This window comes from Borostomias antarcticus, assembly GCF_949987555.1.
Source record: "Borostomias antarcticus genome assembly, chromosome: 5".
Classification (NCBI taxonomy): domain Eukaryota; kingdom Metazoa; phylum Chordata; class Actinopteri; order Stomiiformes; family Stomiidae; genus Borostomias; species Borostomias antarcticus.
Window position 1 is genome coordinate 5,592,003 of NC_140238.1, and position 22,500 is coordinate 5,614,502.

Consider the following 22,500-nt stretch of genomic DNA (forward strand, 5'->3'; position numbering starts at 1 on the left):
CTACAGTGTCTACTGTATACTCATTTGTCATCCTCCAGAGTATGCTCTAGCTTTTAGCAATATTTCTACGGTGCATAATGAATTTTAAAAAAAAACCTCATCAGATTATACACAGTTATTTCCCATTATTATTCTGACAGTGGTATGCCATCTTAGGCCCATAAAAGGCTGTGTTAAATTACCCTATTTTCCCTCCTGTGAGTCAAAGCGATCCACACACTGTGCTTGTGTCTGCCATTGTCTTAATCAGCACTGCAGGTCTGTATTGGATTTCTACAGTACATGATTACCCAATCAATGACCCTGAATAGCCTGGTTCTGTTATATTATCATTATTAAGAACTGTGAATGAAGGAAGGTGCATTTAGCAAGAAGAGAGCCCTAAAAGGGTCCTTTGCCAAAACGTTCTTTTATTGCTACAACAATTCATGTTGTTTTATTTCCATTGTCATCGAGGAAGGGTTGTTAGAGTGAATAATAATCCGTGTACCTTGAGACCGCACCTGGGCTCGAAGAGATAATTCAATTTAGATACCGGTACATCATTTTTTTTCAGCTGAATTCAAAATGAAAGCTTTTGTCACAAAATATTAATTGCATTACACAGCAGTTTGTCCGTGACCTTAGTGGCTACAACATGACCCCTGCACCGAGTGTGTCTCACTTTATTCTGTCTTCTGTCCCTCTCTCTCTCTCTCTCTCTCTCTCTCTCTTTCTGTGCAGGCTCCCAGATGGCACCGCAGACCCCTGGCAACGGGTCGGAGGGCTCCCACCCCCCCATGACCCAGTCGCCCATGCCTCAGGAGAGGGGTAAGCTAGCACTTCCCATTCTCACTTCCTGTGTGTGTGTGTGTGTGTGTGTGTGTGTGTCTATGACTGTCTGTGAATCTGTGGGGTTCCTGTTAGCCTGTATGTGCGTTACGTGCATCCCTGTGCGTAGTCAGATTTCAGATTAGCCTCATGGTTAACACTAGAAGCGCAGAGCTTTTTTCAGACCAGTAAGCGCTAAAACACACGCTATTGGTCATCTGTATCCTTTTGTTCTCTCTAATGGCCTATCAGTCTCCTTCTCAATAGCGCACACACCCCCAGCTATAGCCTAGTTTAGGCTATTTGATTTTATTTATTTTTGTATTAATTATTTTTTTATTATTGAGAATACATCAGAATGTTTACAGTAATTACAAACAAAATAATCACAAGTTTAAAAAATATTATAACAAAATCACTCACGTGTATCACAACATTGTGTTGCCGTAACAATCTACAATGGAGAAATAAGGGCAGATGTTGCCAAGTCATTCTTGCGTGTTGTCCTCCTGTGTTCAGTCCCATGGCTACAGTATTCGTTATACACCGGCCTAAAGTGTCCTCATAACGGATAAAAAACGCACCAGACATCATTATCTCTCCATTATCTCTCCATCAGTGTGTCATTCCACCGTCCGCACGCCGCTCAGGAAGGTGACACGGTTCTCCTCGGTTCTGTCGCGAGAACATTAGCTCGTCTGAGTGGTCTTCCCCGGAGCGAGGCGGGACGCTTTTTTTTGGCGGATGCGGCGTCTGTCATTTGTCCTTCGTGTGATTCTCACAGAGCTCCACTGCAAGTTACCTAACATATTCCCTCCTGCTTTCTGTCTGGCCGAGGTATCGCAGAACGGATAGTAGTCTCCAGATAACTTATATTGCTTTCATTGTCTCAACGCGCTAATAGGGCTATTATGCAAATCACACTCACTAGAGGGCCACTCGGTACCAACGTTCAAAGGCAATGGTTTTTTGCGCTTAAAGGTGGTGCTTGAACTTAAACCCCCGCCCCCCCCAAAAGAAACGTGTCTGTGTTAGCACGGGTTGACATTGTCATTGTGTGACATTGTGTGCTGGGAATATCTCTCTTTTTTTTCGTTCCTTTTTTTTTTTTTTTACGTTCGTTCGTGTTAGGGGTTGTGACATAGTGACTGCGTTGTGTCATAGGGGAATGTGCTACAGAAAGAGGGCCGTGGTCGTAGTAGGGACATGTTCTTGGTGAATGATTTAAAAGTGTCTCAGCAGGTAGGAACCCTACAAATTCAGAGGAACGCACACTGGCAGGTTCTCAGGGATTCCAGTTATGCATTATGGGCACAGTAGTCAACTGAGGTCACGGGAAACTGCGCTCGGCTCAACCGCCGTGGTTAAACTTGAATGGTCACGGTCAGATAGTCCACCGACTCTGTTCTGCATGGTGCTGAGTTGTAGAAACACATTTGTTTGACAGTTATTTGCCTGGATTACTGTAGCAGTATGTAAAACTGGCTGTTTTGGGAGAAAGCAAAAAGGAGGCTTCTCGCTGGAAAGGTCAAACGCACATGTACTTTGTGTTTATCTATGCATAATTTACTGATTAAAATGTCCTTTCTGAGGAGTGGTAAATACCACAAAGCAAACGAGACCACTGCCTCTCAACACACACAATTCATGGGTACCAAATATTGTCCTAGACCTGCCATCTTTGTGTCCTCCACAGGTGTATCAAGTGGTCTATTTGGCTCTAGTGCATAGAATCCTATGCAATCAGACAAATTGACACACCTGTGTAGGGCACAAATATGGCAGATCTTGGACTACATTTGGTACCCATGAATAGCACTAACACTGAAACAGCCGTGCATAAAAAAAACAATGTGTAGCTTCGCACAAGGCACGGGACCAGGATGTTCTGTCTGCTAACGCGAACATGATCGCTCTAATGCCCCTCTACAGCTCACCGAGGACCAGTTAACATCAGAGAGAGAGAGGTGGGATAGGGGGGACAATGCTGTGAGGACTATTCACAACATGAAATAAACATATATTTAATATTCTCTCTTCTATGCACGAGCTCGCTCTGATCCCAGAATGCACCGCGGTTGACTGGGGAACGCTGTTTTAGAACACATATGATTAAATCCCCATCGTTCAAGTGCCTGCTCTTAAGAGCCTCTCTCATTTCCATTTAAATCCCGCTGAATGTCCCTTTTTCCTCAACGTTGTTGGTTGTTGTTGTCCCACTAAGAGCCTCCCTCACTTCGCCAGTCGGGCTGTGGCGGCGAAAAAGAGAGAGAGAGGAGGGGGATCCTTGAATCTGTTATTTGCTTTTAGCACTGTCTGCACAATGTTCCTCTCTCTCCATCCATTTTCCAGGCAATTTAAAATGTGGTATTACACAGTGTGTGTTTTTTTTCTGAATCCCCTTACCCTAATGGAAGCAAAACATTACAATAATGTCCTCCCCTCTTCAAACCTCCTCGCTCGCAGCCTAAGCACTTTGAGGCCCCATCGCTCTCTATGCTCTCTCTCTCTCTCTCTCACTCTATCTTTCCATCTAAAGTATCTATCTCTCCCATTCTTTTAATTATCCTCATTTCCTCCTCTCCTCAATCCCCCCCCCTCCTCCCCCTGTTCTCTCCCTCTCTTCTCTCCCCCGACTCCGGCCGCTTCCGTGTAAACTTCCTGTGTCTCAGCGCAGCGGAAGGACAGTCAAGCGTTAACCCAGCCCCCGCCTCCCCCAACCCCCCCCCCCCCCACCCCCAGTCAATAAACAGCTGGACTCTGCACTTCCTCTCAATACACTGGATGGCTATCAGGGTCACTGGATGCTGCAGAGCCAATTGAGGCAGATCCATTTAAAGCTAATCTGGCATATTGTTAGGCCTCCCTCTCCCTCCCTCTCTCTCTCTCTCTCTCTGTCTCGCTCTCTCTCTCTCCCTCTCTCGTTCTCTATTACCTGTGAGTGGCTGGAGAGCAGGCAACCTTTCCCCATTCCAAGCGGATTGCAGACCTTTTCCCTGCCGTCCGCTAGGTCGGCTTCAGGCTGTAATGGAATGGGCTGCGGTCGTCATAGTAAAAGCCTGCTGAGGATCACTTAAAATGTCAATTTGAATGGTGGAGGGAAGTTGAGCGGTGAGGCTTTTTCACATGTATTGAGAGCTCATGGTTTCTGTAACGGCTTAGAATTACACAGCAGTCACGGTTAAATCGCTGTCTTATTCCCCCAAGTGCAGAATAATGTGTATTTTCTAGGTGCACACACACATGCTGGTGAACAGTTACAGCACGCACACACGTACCCGCGCACACACACACACACACACACACACACACACACACACACACATTTCCCTGAATACTGTACAACTGTCAGTAAAGCCTCTTCTCTCTCTAGCACACACACATCTTACACTCAAACATTCACACATGTCCATATCAGCACATGCAGTGATTATTTCCATGGAACCCAAATACTGTACCAGGCATAAAGAACAGTATTTGGCAAGTGTGTGTGTGTGTGCGTGTGTGAGTGTGTGTGTGTGTGTGTTGGTGTGTGTTTGTGTGTTTGTGTGTGTGTGTGTGTGTGCGCGCGTGTGTGTGTGCGTGCACGTTTGTGTTCTTGTGTGCGTGTGCATTTGTGTGTGTATGTGTAGTGAGTTAGTCAGTTCTTGTTTGTGTGTACAGCATATGGAATATTAGGCCTCATTACGTATGCACTGCCATGCCTACTGGTCGATCTGTATCTATGAGTAACAGCCTAGGAGATTAGAGATTTCTTAGGAAAACCTGTTGACGTGAACATCCCTACAACAGAACATAAACCATGTACAGTACAGCTCTTCATCACTCACAGCTTGGGAGAGATGGGAGGTACAGTAGGCTCTATACTATAGACCTGAACAGAGCTTGAGCAGAAAATCTCATTAGCATTATTTTTTATTGTGTGTGTGTGTGTTTTTATCCAGGGTTTATGGCCAACATGCAGAGGAGCCAGTCTGGGTGTCAGTTTCCTCCTCCACCTCAGTCAGGACCCACCTCAATGTCTCCCCACCTCTCCCCAGTGGGGCAGGTGTACCCTGGGATGGGCCCCTACCCCCAGGGAAGCTCCAGTGGCCCCTATGGACCCCAGGGAGCCCAGTACGGACCCCAAGGTAGGATTCTATGTGCGTCGTCTTGTCAGTAATGCGTGTCTGGGTCATTGGTCACGACTTGTGAGTGCGGAACTCATGATGGGATCAAATCTATTTCTCTCTCTCTCTTTCTCTCTCTCTCTCTCTCTCTCTACCCCTCTCTCTTTTGCTCTCCGAATCTCTCACTCTCTGACTCCCTCCCTCTCGTTCTCCCTCTTCAATATCCTCCTATTCCTTCTGTCTCGGGATTAAAGCCCGGGTTTGAGGGCTTGTCAGAATATTCATGAAGCACTTGAACTCTCCATGCTCCTCGTGCCTTTTCATTATTGGATTAAAGGAAGATTGATGTGACGCGATGATAAAGTGTGTTGGTCTCTGAGCTGAATGTTGATGCCCCAATACCATTACTGGGGTCACAGTTTTAACATTGGCCTCAGAAAAGCCTTGGGTAGGCTAAACTGACCGGTAACTTCATTAAAATGAAACGAGTGGCGGAGGCAGCTCGTGTTGTCCGGTCTGACGTAGGCTTGTGTGGTATAAAAGTCAAATATACACCAGGATAGTTCACGACTGCATCTCCTATCATTTTATAACCGCAGTATAATTCACAGTACTTTACAGTATGTCATTTTGAATTTGAATATTTTATGGCAATAATAACTCTAAATGGTTGTTGTATGGGCTCACTTTGAGCCTTATCCGGGATTCCAGAGAAGTATTATGCGATCCTCCATTGAAAGTCATTTATTCATAGTCCTGGATTTGGCTTAATCTGTGTCTGTTTTATTCATTTGCCGAGAACATTTAGATTTAGCCTTGGGAAAACTGTACGTGTGTCTGAACTATCCACATACTTGGTCTAAAAATGTGATCTCCTTCCAAACCAAGAAAGACACTCTCACATCAACACCAAAGTCCATTTCATCACTCGCTGGGAATAGTTGGAATAGCTCTTCACAATTTAAATAGCTTTCAGGGTTTTGAACCGTACATTAGAAAACTTCTACATTTCCATCTGTTCCTGTACTTAGTTTCCACTGGCCATGCACCAAAGGAAATGTTATGGTATTGTGGTAATGTGTATTTTAACGTGTCACAGTGATGAATGCACCATCCATGTGTGTTTTTGTAATATTGTAGGCCATCCCATTTGTTAATGTTGATTAATAGCCTCTAATGCTTTTGGTATTTGGTCTCTCTATCCACCCACTCTTATCTGTTAATGTGACTTAGCTGGGATGACAGCCAGTGCCGAGACTTAGATTCGCTGCTGGAATGAAAAAGCCACGGAGGCAGATGAGCGTGAAAACTCTCACAGATGACAGGAGTGATGTTCTTGGCTTTGCGTCGGAGAGAGAGAAAAAACACCCAACCTTTCGCCCTCTGCTACACACTCGCATGTGCGCACGCAGCGGGAGGCGCGCACACGCACGCACACTGTGCAGTACACACACTTAAACACACACACGCGCACACACACACATGCCCCACTGAGGAACATGTTTGTTGGAGCCGGTCCACGGAGCCCCTAGGGTAGGGGCACAGCCCTCGCGGTGGGCCCCGGTTCTGCGAGGGCCTGGGTCCGGGCCCGTCCGTCCCGGGGTGAACAGGCCAGACAGCTGCTGCTCATTGTTCTTAATGACGGCTCCATCTGCTTCCCCGTCCCAGAAAATTACTAACCCATTAAACCAACATGGAAACGCACTCCAAGTTTCTAATCCCTGCACTGTGTTTTTCTTGGCCTATCTGAACCGTGCTTGGAGATACAAGCCTGAGGCATTGAACATCCAAACCCACACCAGTAAGAGTGTTCGTGTCGGCGATACACACGTATCAGCACTCCCTCTCGCTTTCTTGCTCTCGCCTTTCACACGCGCTGACACTACAAGCCTGTTCTAAAATGCAGAGCTTGAAAACTGTCTTTTGTTTCATTGCGTAACATCCCCGTTCCTCTTTTATCTGGGGAAAAATATACTACAAGGTGATACTGCACACACAGCCCTGCACTTGCATATCCCCAGGTGCGAACAAATGCCATGTATTTGAGTATTTGGGTTCACTCATTGCGATATTTAACAACAAAACATATTATCCTCCCTTTGAACTCCCTCTCCAGTCAACACAGACCAACTCCATAGTCACAATAGCGACATTTGTTGATATCAGGCGGCACTGAAGACCTCCATCCTATTTTAACAGCTGCATTACAGACATTTTACTTGACACGGTATGTGTACATGTGTTATAAAGACAGTCAGTGGAGAGAGGAAAACACAGTACCATTGGGAAAGTGTCAGAGGGTGCTGTGCTTCACTCGTATCTAACATGTCACTCCCTGGAGGTTGAGCCCCTCACCAGTAATGGTAATAGCCGTGCTTTGGATAGCAGTTTCTAGCCTTGGTGTCTTGCTGGGACAGCAGTGTAATAAGATTTAGGGAGGAATCAATCCCAGAGTGCCCTAGGGCACAGTGGAGGTTTGTGGGAAATGGGAGAGTATTGACTACAGTGCCCTGGGGCACTCCTGGTCCCGGTTGCACACTGGACATCCTGCTGAGAGATGCTGAGATGGCTGGGAGAGGATGTGGGGCCTCAGGCCAGAGGGGAGGGAGGGAGGGAGGGAGAGAGAGAGAGAGAGAGAGAGAGAGAGAGAGAGAGAGGGAGACAGAGAGAGAGAGAGAGACCTGATGAAAAGGGAAAGAAAATGGAGGAAACGTTGTCTGAAAACACTTTTTGCCCATCTTCCTACTCTTAACTTGTGTTCTGCAACTCGCACAACACTTACACAACAAGGCAAGACCAGACATACTCAATGACCTACACTGCTGTCGCGCACAGCCATATAATCTGCATTACATTCCCTATTGATTGACTCCACAGATTCACCGGGCAGCCGTACAAAACTCCGGTACGCTGCGTTTTTGTCTCTCCTTCCAAGGCCAGGAATGAGCGTGCCGGCTGTTAAACACACAGCGTCCAGTCTGCTGAGGAAGCAAAGTCACTAATCTGGTCAGTCACAGTCCTCCTTCTCCCGCGGGAGTTTGGGGATTAAATACAGCAGCGGGGAAACTCCCGTCCTCGGAATGCGTGACCGTGCCTGGAATTTCCATGTAATTGGCAACGCACCGCAGTCCTGCCTTCGACTCTCTATGTCGGATATAAATACTACATCTCCCAGAGGCACGGGCTGAGAATCTAGGGCCAGGCAGCAAGGACAGGAAGGGATGAATGAGAAATGATGACATCCTCCTACCTGTCTTCCTCCCCCCTTGCGGTGTGTAGATTTCTATGAATAGAAAAAGAAGTGTGTAAAGAAGATGGTAATCGGGTGTTTTAGTACTACTTTGCAAAAGCCTGATTCGAGATGAGGGCCGTACAGATTTGTAGAAAATATGCTAGAACTCTGGGGCTGGATTGTGCCCCTCAGAGGAGGTTGATGGTGGGGGTCGGCACTCAGGGGCATCACTAATCTCCGCTGGAGAGGCACTTTGGCACAGCGTCAGCCACTCTGGAGAGGAAACCTTGTCAGGGCAAAGAGAAAAATCTCACAGTGATACCGAGTGAATCCTAGAAATTGGCACATACTTTTTCATCTTGTTCTCAAAATGTGCTTCATGCCTCCACCCCCATAATCTTGTCTCTTAGACTGTTTAAGCCTCAGCCTCAAAAGCCAACAGGCTGTTTGAATCGCTCTGTCAATGAGATTTGTTTTCATGGCGCACTCCTGTGTTTCTCTGGTAACATCTGGCAAAGTGTAAACTACAGTAGATCAGACAGGCTTTCATGGAAACGTTACAGTCAAGTTCCTCTGGCGTTTAGAGGAACTTCTGAGAGCCAAAGATGGAAAAACTCTCTCTGAGTGTCGAAACGGGACACAGTGATACAAACAACTCCTGCGTGGGCCTCAACCGAGTCACAAGGACAAAGCCAAGAACCACATTGTCCAACCAGACCACAGAAAAAAACAGTGGAATCAGTCCAGGACCCAGGCAGTGTGACTGGGGCCCAACAGCTGGCCAGAGTGGGATGAGAAAGGTCGCTGACTTTGGCATTTTCAACTGCAGCACACCCAATGGGGAAGAGTGGGAGGAGACCACATGGTCGATTTCCCATGGCCAGCGCTTAGAGAGGAATGGGAAGTCTGTGATAGTGTCTCCAAGTGAAGTGTCTTGTAATTTGTGCGAGCATGCTCGCAAGCACACACACACACACACACACACACACACACACACACACACACACACACACACACACACACACACACACACACACACACATACATGCTCTCCTTTCCCCTTCCCATGTTTCTTTCATATAATTCCTCTGCTTCCCCACCATAATTTCTCCCTGTACGGCTCCTTCTTTGGCAAGTTGGAGACAAGGCCCCAAACCCCTTGACAGGTGTCAACACTGCTCCCAATCACCAAAAGCTCCCCAGATATCAAGGTTATTACATCTCCTGCAGTAGATTTCATCACAGTTCCTGGACAAATTCAACCAGAGCAGCTGAGTTTTCATGGGAAAGACTTATTTTGATTTAATGTAAATCCCATCTCCAGGGGACTTTTTTTCTATCTCTCTGTTGGACTTGCAGGCTTATGTCATGTGGAATGTCTTTCCACTGAAGCAGCTCGAGGATACCACAAGCCATTTCCATTTTTGGAGTCAGTTCCTTGCGCGAAATATTGTCATTCAACTTTTCCCCCATTCAGAGTCGGAAAACCCTTCAGGTTTAAAAGGACTTGATCTCCTTTTCCAGACATATTCTCAAAGGATTAGACTGTGAGCCCTAACTAAAGCAACCTTAATCAAATCAAAATAAATAGCCCCCTTCACAAAGGAGCGCCACATTTTCCATTTCTATCTTTTAGGGATTTGTCCTGGGAGGAGATTCACAGTGGAAAGGGCCCAGTCCCTGTGTGTGTGTGTGTGTGTGTGTGTGTGTGTGTGTGTGTGTGTGTGTGTGTGTGTGTGTGTGTTTGTTTGTTTGCGTGTGTGCGTGTGAGATAGAAGGAGAGACTGTTCTTTCCTCCCAGCTGGGGGTGGAGTTTTGTCTGTTTGCAGCCAGAGTGGAGGGGTTTAAGTGTGCCTTATGAAGTCTTGGAGCCTTCATGACTCTGTGGCACTCTGGGGCAGGGAAAAGGCATTTACTCCAGATTAGGATGGCTCTCAAGTGTTTCAGAAACTCAGCCTTAAGCCTCGTGATTGTTCCCATGCCGATTCAGCAACCTTCTCCTACGAGAGACGTGATGAAACAGCACCCAATGTCACTGACAATGGCTTTAGTGAACCAAACCACTCTACAGTATTGACTTTTGTAAGAAGCACTGCTGCATTAAAGACAACATTTATTTATGATTTTTCATGTGACATGTTCAAAGATATAAAAAACTTTTTTTACAGCAGTGTAAAGCAAAAACATTTGTAATAATAGCCTATAGTACTTACATTTTTACATATTGTGGATGATGATTTTGCTCTCTGGTTATTGAATAAATCCTTATGTCCTGTCCCCTCAGGTAACTACCCTCGACCCCCCAACTACAGCGGTACCCCCAGTGCCAACTACAGTGGCCCAGGCCCGGGCATGACCAACAGCCTGGGAATGAATGCCAGCAGCCCCATGCATGGCCAGGGACCAGGACAGCCTATGCCCATGGGTCGAAGTCCTGGCGCGGGCAGCCGGCCATATCCCAACATAGCTCCCAGCTCCCCCAGTATGCCTCAGCCAGCCGGCCCAGGGATGGGGCCTCCACCACTGGGTAACGCCAACCGCAAGGCCCAGGAGGCAGCCGCGGCTGTCATGCAAGCTGCAGCCAACTCCACACAGAGCAGGTGAGGAGAGATGTTTCACTGTGTTATTGTGTGTAGCAGAACTCATTGTCCTGATTATGTCATGTGGATCTTGCTTAAGAGTGGCATTTTGTACAGTAGGAGGTGTGTACATATGTAGGTGCATTTATGGGTTTGTGTGTGTGTGTGTGTGTGTGTGTGTGTGTGTGTGTGTGTGTGTGTGTCTGTCTGTCCTCAAGTTTATAAGAGAAAAAGAGACTGCTTCTAAGCAGTGAGAGTGAGAGTGACATTGACAGAGAGAAGGTATATTTAAACAAATAGACCAATATATTACTGCAATCATGTTCAAGTAAAAACGTCCGCTCTTTTTAGAAGAGACTATTTTTGTCTTATCTTGAAATAGTCAGTGATTTCAGTTAGTACAGAGTGTTTGGAATTTATGCAACTTGCTCAGACGTCCTATTCCTGCTAGTATGCATCTCTCTCTCTCTCTCTCTCTCTCTCTCTCTCTCTCTCTCTCTCTCTCTCTCTCTGCATGCATGCTAGCCATGTAGAGAAGTGTTACATGTAAGCCATGTAGAGACGTGGTACAGTACATGCTGCAGTAGCCATGTAGAGAAGTGGTAGAGCCATGTAGGGAAGTGGTACATGCTAGCCATGTAGAGATGTGGTACATGCTGCAGTGGCCATATGTAGAGAAGTGGTACAGCCGTGTAGAGAAGTGGTACATGCTAGCCATGTAGAGACGTGGTACATGCTAGCCATGTAGAGACGTGGTACATGCTAGCCATGTAGAGACGTGGTATAGCCATGTATTAAAGTGGTACAGCCGTGTAGAGAAGTGGTACATGCTAGCCATGTAGAGATGTGGTACATGCTAGCCATGTAGAGACGTGGTACAGCCATGTATTAAAGTGTTACAGCCATTTAGAGAAGTGGTACATGCTAGCCATGTACTGTAGAGAATTATTCGGTCGGAACATTGTAACCTTCTATTTACTCCTCTTACCTCTTTACAGAATAATGCAATCATTAACCTACATGTTTACTGTACATATTCACGAAAAATGCACAACACTAGAGAACAAACTGAAAGACTTTTCACATAAAGATCCTTGACGTACTAAATATCTCCCAGTTCTTCCTCTGTGCTGTTATGGGATGTTACTCCCACTGTGTTTGGGCTTTTTAATGTGAGAGTGCTTGTTAGAGTGCTAGGCTAAAGCTGTACAATCAGTGGGACTAGGTGAACACAGTAAACTCCAGTTGAACTCTGTGGGGGGTGAGATAATTGCCGACGAATTAATTCTATGCGTTAATACATATTTCTGTATTTGTTCCGAATTTAATTTTGAGAAAGTCAGTTCAAAATAAATGATAAAGATTGCTTTTCTAAAGCTTTTCTTTTCGTTTTGACCCGTTGTTTTGTTTCGCAGTAGGCCTCTGTATGCCAGGTCCTCCCCCCACCACCACCACCACCACACCCCACCCGGAATCATTCATCGCCCCACCCCCACATCCACCCCCACCCCTCCTCTCCTGCCCCTCTCCCCATCCTGCAGCCGCTCTCCGTTTGACCAACATGGGTAGGTCAACCCAGTCATTGAACTAGCAACCACCACCGGCCAGCATCTGTGTCTAATGGCTAACGAAGTCTGTAAGCCTGTACTGGCAACGAACCCGGCTTTTGATGCAATACATCATCAGCGTTGTCAGCAACATCTGCATGATCCAGTTAAATTTACCCTCGAAATCTGCTGTGTTCGCTATCATCGTCATCGTCATCATCACCTCCCATGCATGACCATTATGAATCAAGCCTCATCCCCTAATCTGTTAACACGTGTTTTGTGTGGATCACCCGGGGTCTGTAGAGTGCGGCCCATACTTTTTGGTGTTTGGAGGCTGGCGTGGTTGACAGTGTGATTAATGAGAGGTATGGAGACGGCAGCGCAGATAAGAGCATGTAAATGCCGAAGGATCCGTTAAGAGATGGCTCCGCCGTCAATAAGAAGTGGCACGACATGATGCACACTGCTGAGCCAAATCACACTTCCTGTCAGTCAGTCAGCTAGTCAGCCTCTCGGTCTCCCCGCTGTCTCTCACTCGCCCGGACAGACAGCCGGACAGTAAGGCCTGCAGGAAGGTGACGATGAAGACTGTCTTTCTATCACTCTCTCTCTCGCTCTCTCTCTCTCTCTTTGTATTTCTCTGAGGTCTCTCTCTACAGTATCCCTCTTTTATGTGTCTCTGTTTATATGATCTGCCTGTTTCGCTCTTTATCCCCCCATCTGTCTCTCTCTCCCATCTCTCTTTCATCCCTCCGTGTCTCTCCCACTCACTTTGTGCTTGTTTTTCTGTCTTCAGAACCCTTGTTGTTTTTGGTCCTCGGTATCCAGAGTCGCTCAACAGCTGAGGGAGATTAAAAGGAAATTGCTCTCTAACCGACAGAGTTAAAGGCTCGGAAACCTGTGTTTACCCGTTTATAGTTGTGATTCTGATCTCAGTGCAACATTCTGAAACATTTAAGCTTGTTTTTCTCTGTCTGCTAACAAGCGTGCGTCAGGCATTGCGTTGGCATGCTGGCAGTGCCACAGGAACCCAAGGCAGGAAGTTATCAGATAGTTAAGGGGCGATGTCATTGGCTTTCATGTCCTCATTGCCGCGAGACTGATCAGCTCTCTTATAGTGGATTGCTTCTTTTCCCCTTTCCTCATCTTTCCTGTCCAGGCCCCTCTCTCCCTCTTGGCCCAAACGTTTACCCGTTCCCTCTTCCTCACCTCTCCTCCTCCTCCCAGAGTAGTCTGGCCCGGGGCAGCGTCAGCCTGCAGACCTCTCCAGCTTCATTACTCTGAATGAAAAGAAAGCCAAATGAGCAAACAAGCAAGACCACTTATGATATCCCCCATGGCTGGAGGGAGAAGCTGTGATTAAATCTTGATAAGTGTGATGTGAGTGTTTTTCCTCAGTCCTCCGAGAGTCTCGGTCCGACCGCCTGGAATCGTAAACGATACCCCGCCTTTGTTAGCTAATCAGGAACTCACCCATGCTTGATACTATTGGGTCGTCGTCAAGAAAAATATTGTGTTTAATCTGTGCAGGAAGTGCACAAAAGGTTGGATTGAGGGAACTGTAATATGAAAGATGATCATATTTTTTAAATGTACAGGTGTTCAATGAGGTGAGTGGATTGGAGGTTGTTTTTTTTGATGAATTACAACCTCTGTTGGAGTGTGGAGTGCAGCTGAAATGTTGGCTTTCTGAAAAGGGAGAAAGGTGTTACGGAGAAAATGCCTTGTTTTGGCTTTAGCTTGTGAGGAGAGAATTGGCTTTTAAAATTACTTTCAGTGCTGCAGGCGACATGGAAATATTCCTGGAGCTACTGAAAAAACAAGGCCTGTCGAAAATACACACTAAGAGGAAGCAAGCTTCAAAAACACCAAATCCGAGGGAAACGCGTTAAGATGAGAGGAGAGAGGGGGGGAAGAGCCCCGGGGGCCAAATCCTCGGCAAATAATTCATTTCTGACCTCCTTAGTAAGTAAATTTGCTAAATAAATAAGAGGCGCTTGAATGTCAAGAATGCGCTGGCGCCCCTGGCGTGGTGGCTCCTGGCCTTGGCAGCGCCAGGGAGCAGTAGGCTTTAATAAACGGGCAGAATAAATGGCTTCTCTCTCTTCTCCCTCTTCTTCTTTCTCAGGCTGTTTGATGTTTGGAGGGTTGGAGAGGGAGGAAGGGGGGTGGGGGGGGCTTTTTTCAGGATTTAATATGTTAAAAGCTGTCCTTTCATTTTCCTGTTTTATTTTGGGTCTCTGTTCTTGGCGGTTGAGTCAGGCAGCCAGTAGAGCTGGATTGGAGGAGAAGCTTGCCTCCGAGAGCAGATTGTGCCCATATATAATTCATGCCCTCCAACTGACTACGCCATCCAATTCACCCTTTATCCTCTCTCTCTCTCTCTCTCTCTCTCTCTCTGTCTCTCCCTCTCACACTCCAACCACCTGGGTGATAGAGCTGGGTACGGGGCCTGGGGTGGTTTAGTAGCCCTCCGTGCTGCCTGTGTGAATGTGGCTGTGATATGCCAGTGTGTCGTTGCAGTGAGGGGGGGGGGACTCAGACACTCACACCGACAGTGTCAGAGTCTGTGTGTGCAGCCTATCGGCTGTCTGGCACCCGGTAACCATGGCAGCCCCTGGCAACGGCCCTCTCTCTCCCTCCCTCCCTCCCTCTCTCTCTCTCCCTCTCTCTCTCTCTCTCCGGGCGGAGACTAGCCTCCTCCAATGTCCTTCACACATGTGGGCAGAATACTAAGGGCACCGGGGGCCCAGTGAAGGCGGGGTGTAAGGAAGACTGGCACGCAAGGAGAGAGGGAGGGGAAGGAGGGAGGGAGAGAAGGAGGCCAGGGAGGGAGGGGGTCTGGATCACTCATTTACATAGAACAATGATTACAAATATGTTTGTCTTTGCGGTGGTGACGCGAAAGAATCGAGAAGAGTGCGTTTTCCTCACGACATTTGAAAAGCCCCTGATTTCGACTGTCCCCGCGGCGCCTGGGATAATCGCTCATAATTGTTCGAGGGGGGGAAAAAAAAGCCACAACACCCACAGCGTTTTCTCTGCCGTCTCTGGGCCCGCCGAACACACAGGATGTACCGCTTCGGTCCGAGCCGCAAACTCGCGTACGAGCGGCGTCTGAGAATCAAAAGGCAACTTTTCAGAAAACCGGAAACAGGCTGGATGGCACCGCAAGGCTCTTTCTCAGAATGTTTATCAGCGTGTCTCCCTTAGCTCCGGTTCTGTCCCCGGGCCACCGCTAGCAACACAACAAACTGAGAGAGAGAGGGAGGGAAGGAGGGGGAGGGGTGTGGTGGGGGGGTGGGAGAAAGGGAGAGAGAGAAATAGGGAGTGGTGGTGGTTGAGAGGTCTCATGCTGAGCAGAGTTTAGCTTCCTCCTGAACCCTCTCCTGGCTCCCCCCCTCACGCTACGCTGAGTACCTACCCACAGACTGCACGGGCGCTGAGCTGAAAATATGCCCCCTGCCGTCTTACCAGGGACTCTCTCTCTCTCTCTCTCTCTCTCTCTCTCTCTCCACTTTCTCTCCCTCTCTCCCTCTCAATGTTCTCTCTCGCCCTCTGTTGCTCTCTCGCTCCGTCTATCCCCCCCCCTCTCTCTCTCCCCTGGCTACCATCTTCTCTCATTGTTTCTCACCATTACTGTATATCTCCTCTCCATCCCTTGCTGCTTTCCCCCCTCTCTCTCTCCCCCTCTCTCTCTCTTTCTTTCCCTCTCCCTGTCTCTCTCGTTCCCTCTCTCCTCTGCGGCAACAGGGTGTGTGTGTGTGTGTTTTTTTTCCCTCACAAAGGTGCCCGAGAGCAAGATAAATGTGCTGTGCCTTTTTTTCCGATGGCGGCACACGCATATATTAAATGTGATTAAACGCTGCGCGCCCCCTCCATCAAGTGTTTCCTAATGGGCTTTTTTTATGACATGAATTAGTAATAATGGGCTAGCATCCACGGTCAAAACTTGCTGTTGTTGTTGTTTGCGATTCAGACATTACATTATTCACATGAGAGCGGGCGTTCGTGTTTTTAGGGGATACAGAAGGGGTGTTGGTGTGTGTGTGTGTGTGTGTGTGTGTGTGTGGGGGGGGTTCAGTGTGAAGAGAGGGACGAAAAAGAACCCCTCCCTGGATTTGGCGTGTTCTTGGTGGGTAGCCATGCCGCTTGTGAAAGGGGAGCCATGTTGGGATTACATCAACCCGGCTCTATGACTAATTACATCTGTGGGATGAGATTAGCGTGGGGTTTACCAAACCAATCCCTCCCCGTCAGCCCTTATGTGTATCACTTCCAATTCCTGGCATTACTGCTGATACTTACTGTGGGTGTTCAACATACACTGCCTCTCGGTGGGGGCTTGGATCCCTTTCAATGACATAAATATGGATCTACTTGTCCATAATGCCACCGAGGTGAGGATTGAGCATGGTTGTTATACAGTTGTTATGCGGTTTGAAGGTTTTTGAATGACCTATGAGTAATCTTTATGAGTGTGTGTGTGTGTGTGTGTGTGTGTGTGTGTGTGTGTGTGTGTGTGTGTGTGTGTGGTCCTTGTTGTGTTGTAGCATACTGTAGATAGCCTTTCTTCAGCTCTCCATCTCCTGTTCCTGAGATGGCCTTTTCACTCGTCTCTGCCTGATACACTTCAAGGGAATTATCCACTGTGGAGAAGGAGACGTACTCTGTCCTTCCTTCCTCCCTCCCTCCCTCCACCCCCCCCCCCCCCCCAGCCCCCATGCACCTCTTCCTCCAGCCCTTCACATTCTCTCTGCTTCCCCTCTTGCTCTCTCTCTCTCTCTCTCTCCCTCCCGCCCTCTCTCCCTCTCTTCCTCCCTCCCCCTCATCACTCCTTTCATCCTGCTCCCTATCTGGGAGGATTACTTGGACCAGCAGGACGCCGAGCCCCACCAAATGGTGCCCGTCCTGGTTCTGGTCCTGGTACCGGGCCGCCTCGGTAACGGTCCAGGTTTTAGGAACAGGTTTTTTGTTTGCGTAGCGCCGGCCGTGGGCGGAGGGGCTGGCGTTCCTAGCAGGTTGCAGCTAAGCCTCCGCTGAAACGCCAGCCCCCCACCCCCCCATCCCCCCATCCCCCCCCTCCTCTCACGGACACGTGACTCGCCCCGGAGAGAGAGAGGCAGGGGGATTGATTTGCGCCGTCGCCATGGCAACAAATAACATGATCCTTTCCAGAAGCACACCTTAATTAGTTAAATTATGACTTCGGGAAGAGGGGAGGAGGAGGAGGTAGGAGGGAGGGGGGAGGGGGGGGGGGGGGCTGGGAGGGATTTGTCAGAGAGCGAGAGAGAGAGATGGGAGGATGGAGTGTCTTATGTGTTCTGCACCCGCTCGCTCACATGCTAGCTCTTAGAGGGATTTTGTCTTAACCACTGCCCTTCTTTTTATGCTACACCGTAGGGTATACGCCGGTATTTGCTTTGATTAACATAGATAATCGGAAATAATGTATATTCTCTCTCTCCCGCTCTCAGGCAGGGCAGCTACCCAGGCCCTGGCATGAATCAGGTGGGCACCGTGGGCTCCGGCGCCCCCTACAGCCAGCCAGCGGGCAACAACTCAGGCATGGGCACACCTCAGGGCCAGCACTACAACAGGCCACCCTCAGGTAATGTACAGTATAGACAGGTGACCAGCTAACCAATGACTAACTACCCAACCTACATTTACTACAGAGATATAACAAAATAAAGATTTAATACAATTTAATGTATTGGGGTACAATAAGACCTTCTCTAACTCAAGTTCAGTCTGACACAACATTTATCTTTGAAAACTCTAATTAATTAGTAGCACACACCAACAAATTACCAGAACACTTTTCTTGAAATAATAACATTCCCCAATATTATCCCTAGTACAGTACCCATCCTGGTGCCAGCAGGACCCAGTTTGACCAGAACCAAGACCACGTCAGAACCTCTGCGCTTGTATTGTTGCTTTAGGTAGAGGTAGAACAAGGTAGGACGAGGAAGATACATACCGTATACAGTATATATATACAGTATAGAGAGAGACTCGTTTATAGTAGCTCTTTATTTTCTCTGCAGTGTGTTTTCACTTGTTCAGACGACCCTCCCAAGAACAGTTTAAGGTGGCGCGCCCTGTCCCCCGCAGCCCTTCACCTCTCACTATTGTATGTACTTCCTCACTTCCCCTCCAATGAGAAGCGCCTATTCTGCGCCGCCTTAAAGAAAGACGGAATATCAGGCCTGCATGGCGTTCGGAAGACTTCAAATGAAAACGAGTGCTGGGGCTCTTTGAAACTCATGTCTGCTGTCCCTGGGTTCAGCAGAAAGCTATTGGTTCCACACAGAACCGAGGCGGACCTGCGAACAGAAAATAAAGGGTCAAACCTCGTCATAAATTTGTAGAGGTCTTCTTCCTAAGAGATATGCCGTTTATACTCCAGAAATCTCCTCAAGGATCTAATTCACGCTTTCCAATTAAATGTTTGAAATAAAATGAAAATGGAAGCAGAGTACGGTCTAGGATTACTTGAATGCTTGAATGCTAATTTGCTGTGTTGGTTTGAGTAAGTGAGCAACATGCCGGCGCAGCTGCAATTCATTTAAAAGACCCTGCCCTCAAGCAATACCTGATTTTTCACCGACATTTCACATTTTTACCATCAGTCCTTCCACTTTTGAAAGGTCTGTTTGGATTAGGCCTTCAGAGATTTAAGGGAGATATTTCATCTCCCCAGAAAGAGGGAATGTTTTCACCGTAGTGTCCAATCTTATCCTTCACAATAGCTGAGTATGGCGGCCTATTTTAGCCAGGAGGCGGATAAAACAAACACAAGGACACATATCCCTATCAACCAAAATCCATTTCACTCTAATGTAAAAATGTGTCCAGCTACATTCTGGGCTTAAAAGACCTTGAGCTGAGAGAGTGTATAATATAGCCTACTCCGTGAGGATTAGGCCGGCAGGAAGGAATGTGTCGATGTTTTGTTGACGGTTCATGCCTCCATCTGTAAAGGAGCCGTGGGGATGTCTGGGGATGGGATGATGAACCCGGAGGGAAAACAGAAAACGGAGGTCAAGGAAGAGAGCACCTCCTCCAACGAACCCCAGAAACCCAAGGTAGAGCGCATCCCAGTTCTCCCATTGAAACGCTGACACACTAACAACGCAGGCCCAGTCTGACCGGTATTATGCTGCATCGCAGGCGGGTTTTGTTTTTGCTTTTCTTTTCCATATTTAATGATTTGTTTAACATTTGTATTTGTTATTAATGTTTCTTCGGCTTTGTTTTGGCTCTCAGCGTTCTTCTTTGTGTTGATGTTTTGGCAGCTTGAGCGAAAAAGACGGGGGTTTCGCATCGCATACATGCCCACGAGCTTACGAGCGCGCGCACACACACACACACACACTCTCTCTCTCTCTCTCTCTCTCTCCCTTTCTAAACTGTACTTTCCCTCCTCTTCCGCAAAAGCCAAGACGGTGTAATGCTGACTTCTCATTTCTCCCCCAGATGCAGCCTGGCTCAGCAACAGTGCTTTGCTCTTTGGCTCTTTCCAATTCTCCCCTTTATTTTCCTACCAATCCCTCCACACATCTATTTGGTGTGAAAATCCCTGTCTTTGCTGATAATAGTAGTAGAGGCTGTTGAATAATTTAAGACAGCCAAAGCTGCCTGAAAGACCCCCAGAGCTCCCTGAAGACATGATCGGTCTGCAGAAACAAGAGAGAGAGATAGACGGAGAGAGAGAGAGAGAGAGAGAGAGAGAGAAACATCAGCGCGCACAGTTTTGCTGACATATGCAATCTGTCAGTGAAACACACACCTGTTCACAGACGGGAAGTCGTTGTCAGGCTCTGCACCGACTCTCTGTCTTGCTCTCTGAGTCTCTCTCTCTCTCTCTCTCTCTCTCTCTCTCTCTCTCACTCTCTCTCTCACACATTTCATTGTGAACCTTGTACTTCTGTTCCTAAGAGCTGATATAGAGAGGACTTCATGGGCCTTTCTGTCTGTTGCAGTACTGTAAGAATAATATGAAAAGTATAGGTGTACGTTTATACCACTCTCGTTCACACACTATTTTTGTCTCTCTCCATCTGTCTCAACCTGTCTACCCCCCCCCCACCCCACACCCCACACCCCCCACCCTTGCCTCTTTCACTGTCTCTGTGACAGCTCCAGCTCCAGGAGGGGTACCCGAGCGCCCCGTGTGTGTCCCAGCCCCCCACCCCCCAGGAGGGGTACCAGAGCGCCCAGTGTGTGTCCCAGCCCCCCACCCCCGTGGCTCTGCCCGTGCCCTCTCCCCTGTCCCCCAGCCCCGCCAGCCTGTCCTCCTACCATGGGGACGACAGCGACAGCATCAGCAGCCCGGCGTGGCCGAAGACCCCCTCCAGCCCGGTACGAACAACCCCCCCCCCCCTGCGGTCGCTGCGTTCTGTTTTTTGTTGTTTGTTTTTTTTCACACACAGTGTCAACTGGCCCTCGTGGCCCGATTCCATTTTGATTAATGAAATACGTATTAACGCTTTGCAACGAGCCTGATCCCAATCTTGTTGCTCGGCCTGAATGGCTTAGCTCAGCTCGATAAAGCTTCGCCGGTATTAAATATCAAGTTAAGGCTGCGATTGTATGATAACAGGCAACGTGTCATCTTATCTTTGTCTGTCCCCGCCCCGAACCCAGAAGCCCAACTCCGCCACCATGACCACCGAGCGAATCACGCGGCTGCTGGAGATGGGCGGGGAGCCAGAGAGGCGTGGCTGGGTGGAGCGCTACCTGACCTTCATGGAGGAGAGGGGCACGCCCGTCCCCCACCTCCCCGCTGTGGGCAAGAAGCCCCTGGACCTCTGCCGGCTGTACCTGGCGGTCAGGGAGATAGGAGGCCTGGCCATGGTGAGCCTGGGGGAGAACTACTTCCTGTTGTAACTCTGTCGTGTCTAGTTTTATTGATAATGAACTAGTTGTCCTGTCTTGCTAACAGTATAACTGGGTAGTAGCTTCGCAGAGGTGGAGAGCAACTACAGTGGATGTCTTCCAGCGCCGTCATATAGAAATGCCATTGTTTATTTATTTAATCATCACCCTGTCAAATCCACTAAGGGATGAACCCAAACATTATATAGTATTCGATTTCCCCTTCTAACCCCTATGTCCTATCCTGTCTCCTACCCCTATGTCCTATCCTATCTCCTACCCCTATGTCCTATCCTATCACCTGCCCCTATGTCCTATCCTATCTCCTACCCCTATGTCTTATCCTATCTCCTACCCCTATGTCCTATCCTATCTCCTACCCCTATCTCCTATCCTGTCTCCTACCCCTATCTCCTATCCTATCTCCTACCTTTATCTCCTATCCTATCTCCTACCCTATCTCCTATCCTATCTCCTACCTCTATACTCTATCCTATCTCCTACCTCTATCTTCTGTCATCTCTCCTCATCCTATGTCCTATCCTATCCCCTACCCTTATGTCCTATCTTATCTCCTCCTCCTATGTCCTATATCCGGCCTCCTGCCTCTATCTCCTCTCCAGGTGAACAAGAATAAGAAGTGGAAGGAGCTGTCCACCAGTCTGAACGTGGGCACGTCCAGCAACTCGGCCAGCTCGCTGAAGAAGCAGTACATCCAGTACCTGTTCGCCTACGAGTGCAAGATGGAGCGAGGGGAGGAGCCCCCGGCCGACAGCAACGCCACCGGAGGAGACAACAGGAAGCAGGCTAAGGTGCAGCCGCCCTCACCTGGTAAGGAGCGGTACTGCAGCAAGCGATTGACAGGGCCCCTCCGGTGTGGGGGCTCCACCAAGATGTTTTGTTCTATAGTGAGAGTGGGAGGTTTGAAAGCTAGCAGTGGGGAGGAACTCTGTCACAGCATCCTGTACCCATCAGTGAGTAAGCCTTCCCTCGTGACACACCTGGGGAATACCTTCCCCTCTCTAATTAGAACACCTGACACTGAACCGACTGGTTTTAAAGCACGGTTACCTCAAGAAAGGGAAAACAGATGCATTTTAAAGTATTCCCCCAGCCATCTCCTTATGTGAATGAGTTTGTCCTGTAATGAATAGTGATATTGAATAGTGATGAGATAAGGAAGGTTCTAGACTAGATACTGTAACGACACGTGGAGCGCATACAGTTACACAGAGCAATTATCAAGGTCTGATAGGAAATTATCACTGAGTGTGATTTGAGTGTGATTTAGCTACAATGTCATGAGGGTTAAGTAATATAGATGCAGGTGAAGC

General features: G+C 48.1%; 1 protein-coding gene across 1 annotated transcript in view; it reads left to right on the top strand.

The window, feature by feature from the left end:
* LOC311308659 (AT-rich interactive domain-containing protein 1B-like) overlaps positions 1-22,500 on the top strand; it is a gene marked incomplete at both ends in the record, with an annotated part of 129,714 nt that overhangs the window by 96,373 nt on the left and 10,841 nt on the right. The window contains 8 exons of the mRNA XM_084437666.1: positions 724-810; positions 4,755-4,940; positions 10,436-10,751; positions 17,758-17,891; positions 19,271-19,374; positions 20,489-20,650; positions 20,936-21,145; positions 21,790-21,997. Coding sequence (XP_084293792.1) covers positions 724-810; positions 4,755-4,940; positions 10,436-10,751; positions 17,758-17,891; positions 19,271-19,374; positions 20,489-20,650; positions 20,936-21,145; positions 21,790-21,997 — 1,407 coding nt within the window. The remainder of the gene's footprint in view (positions 1-723; positions 811-4,754; positions 4,941-10,435; positions 10,752-17,757; positions 17,892-19,270; positions 19,375-20,488; positions 20,651-20,935; positions 21,146-21,789; positions 21,998-22,500) is intronic.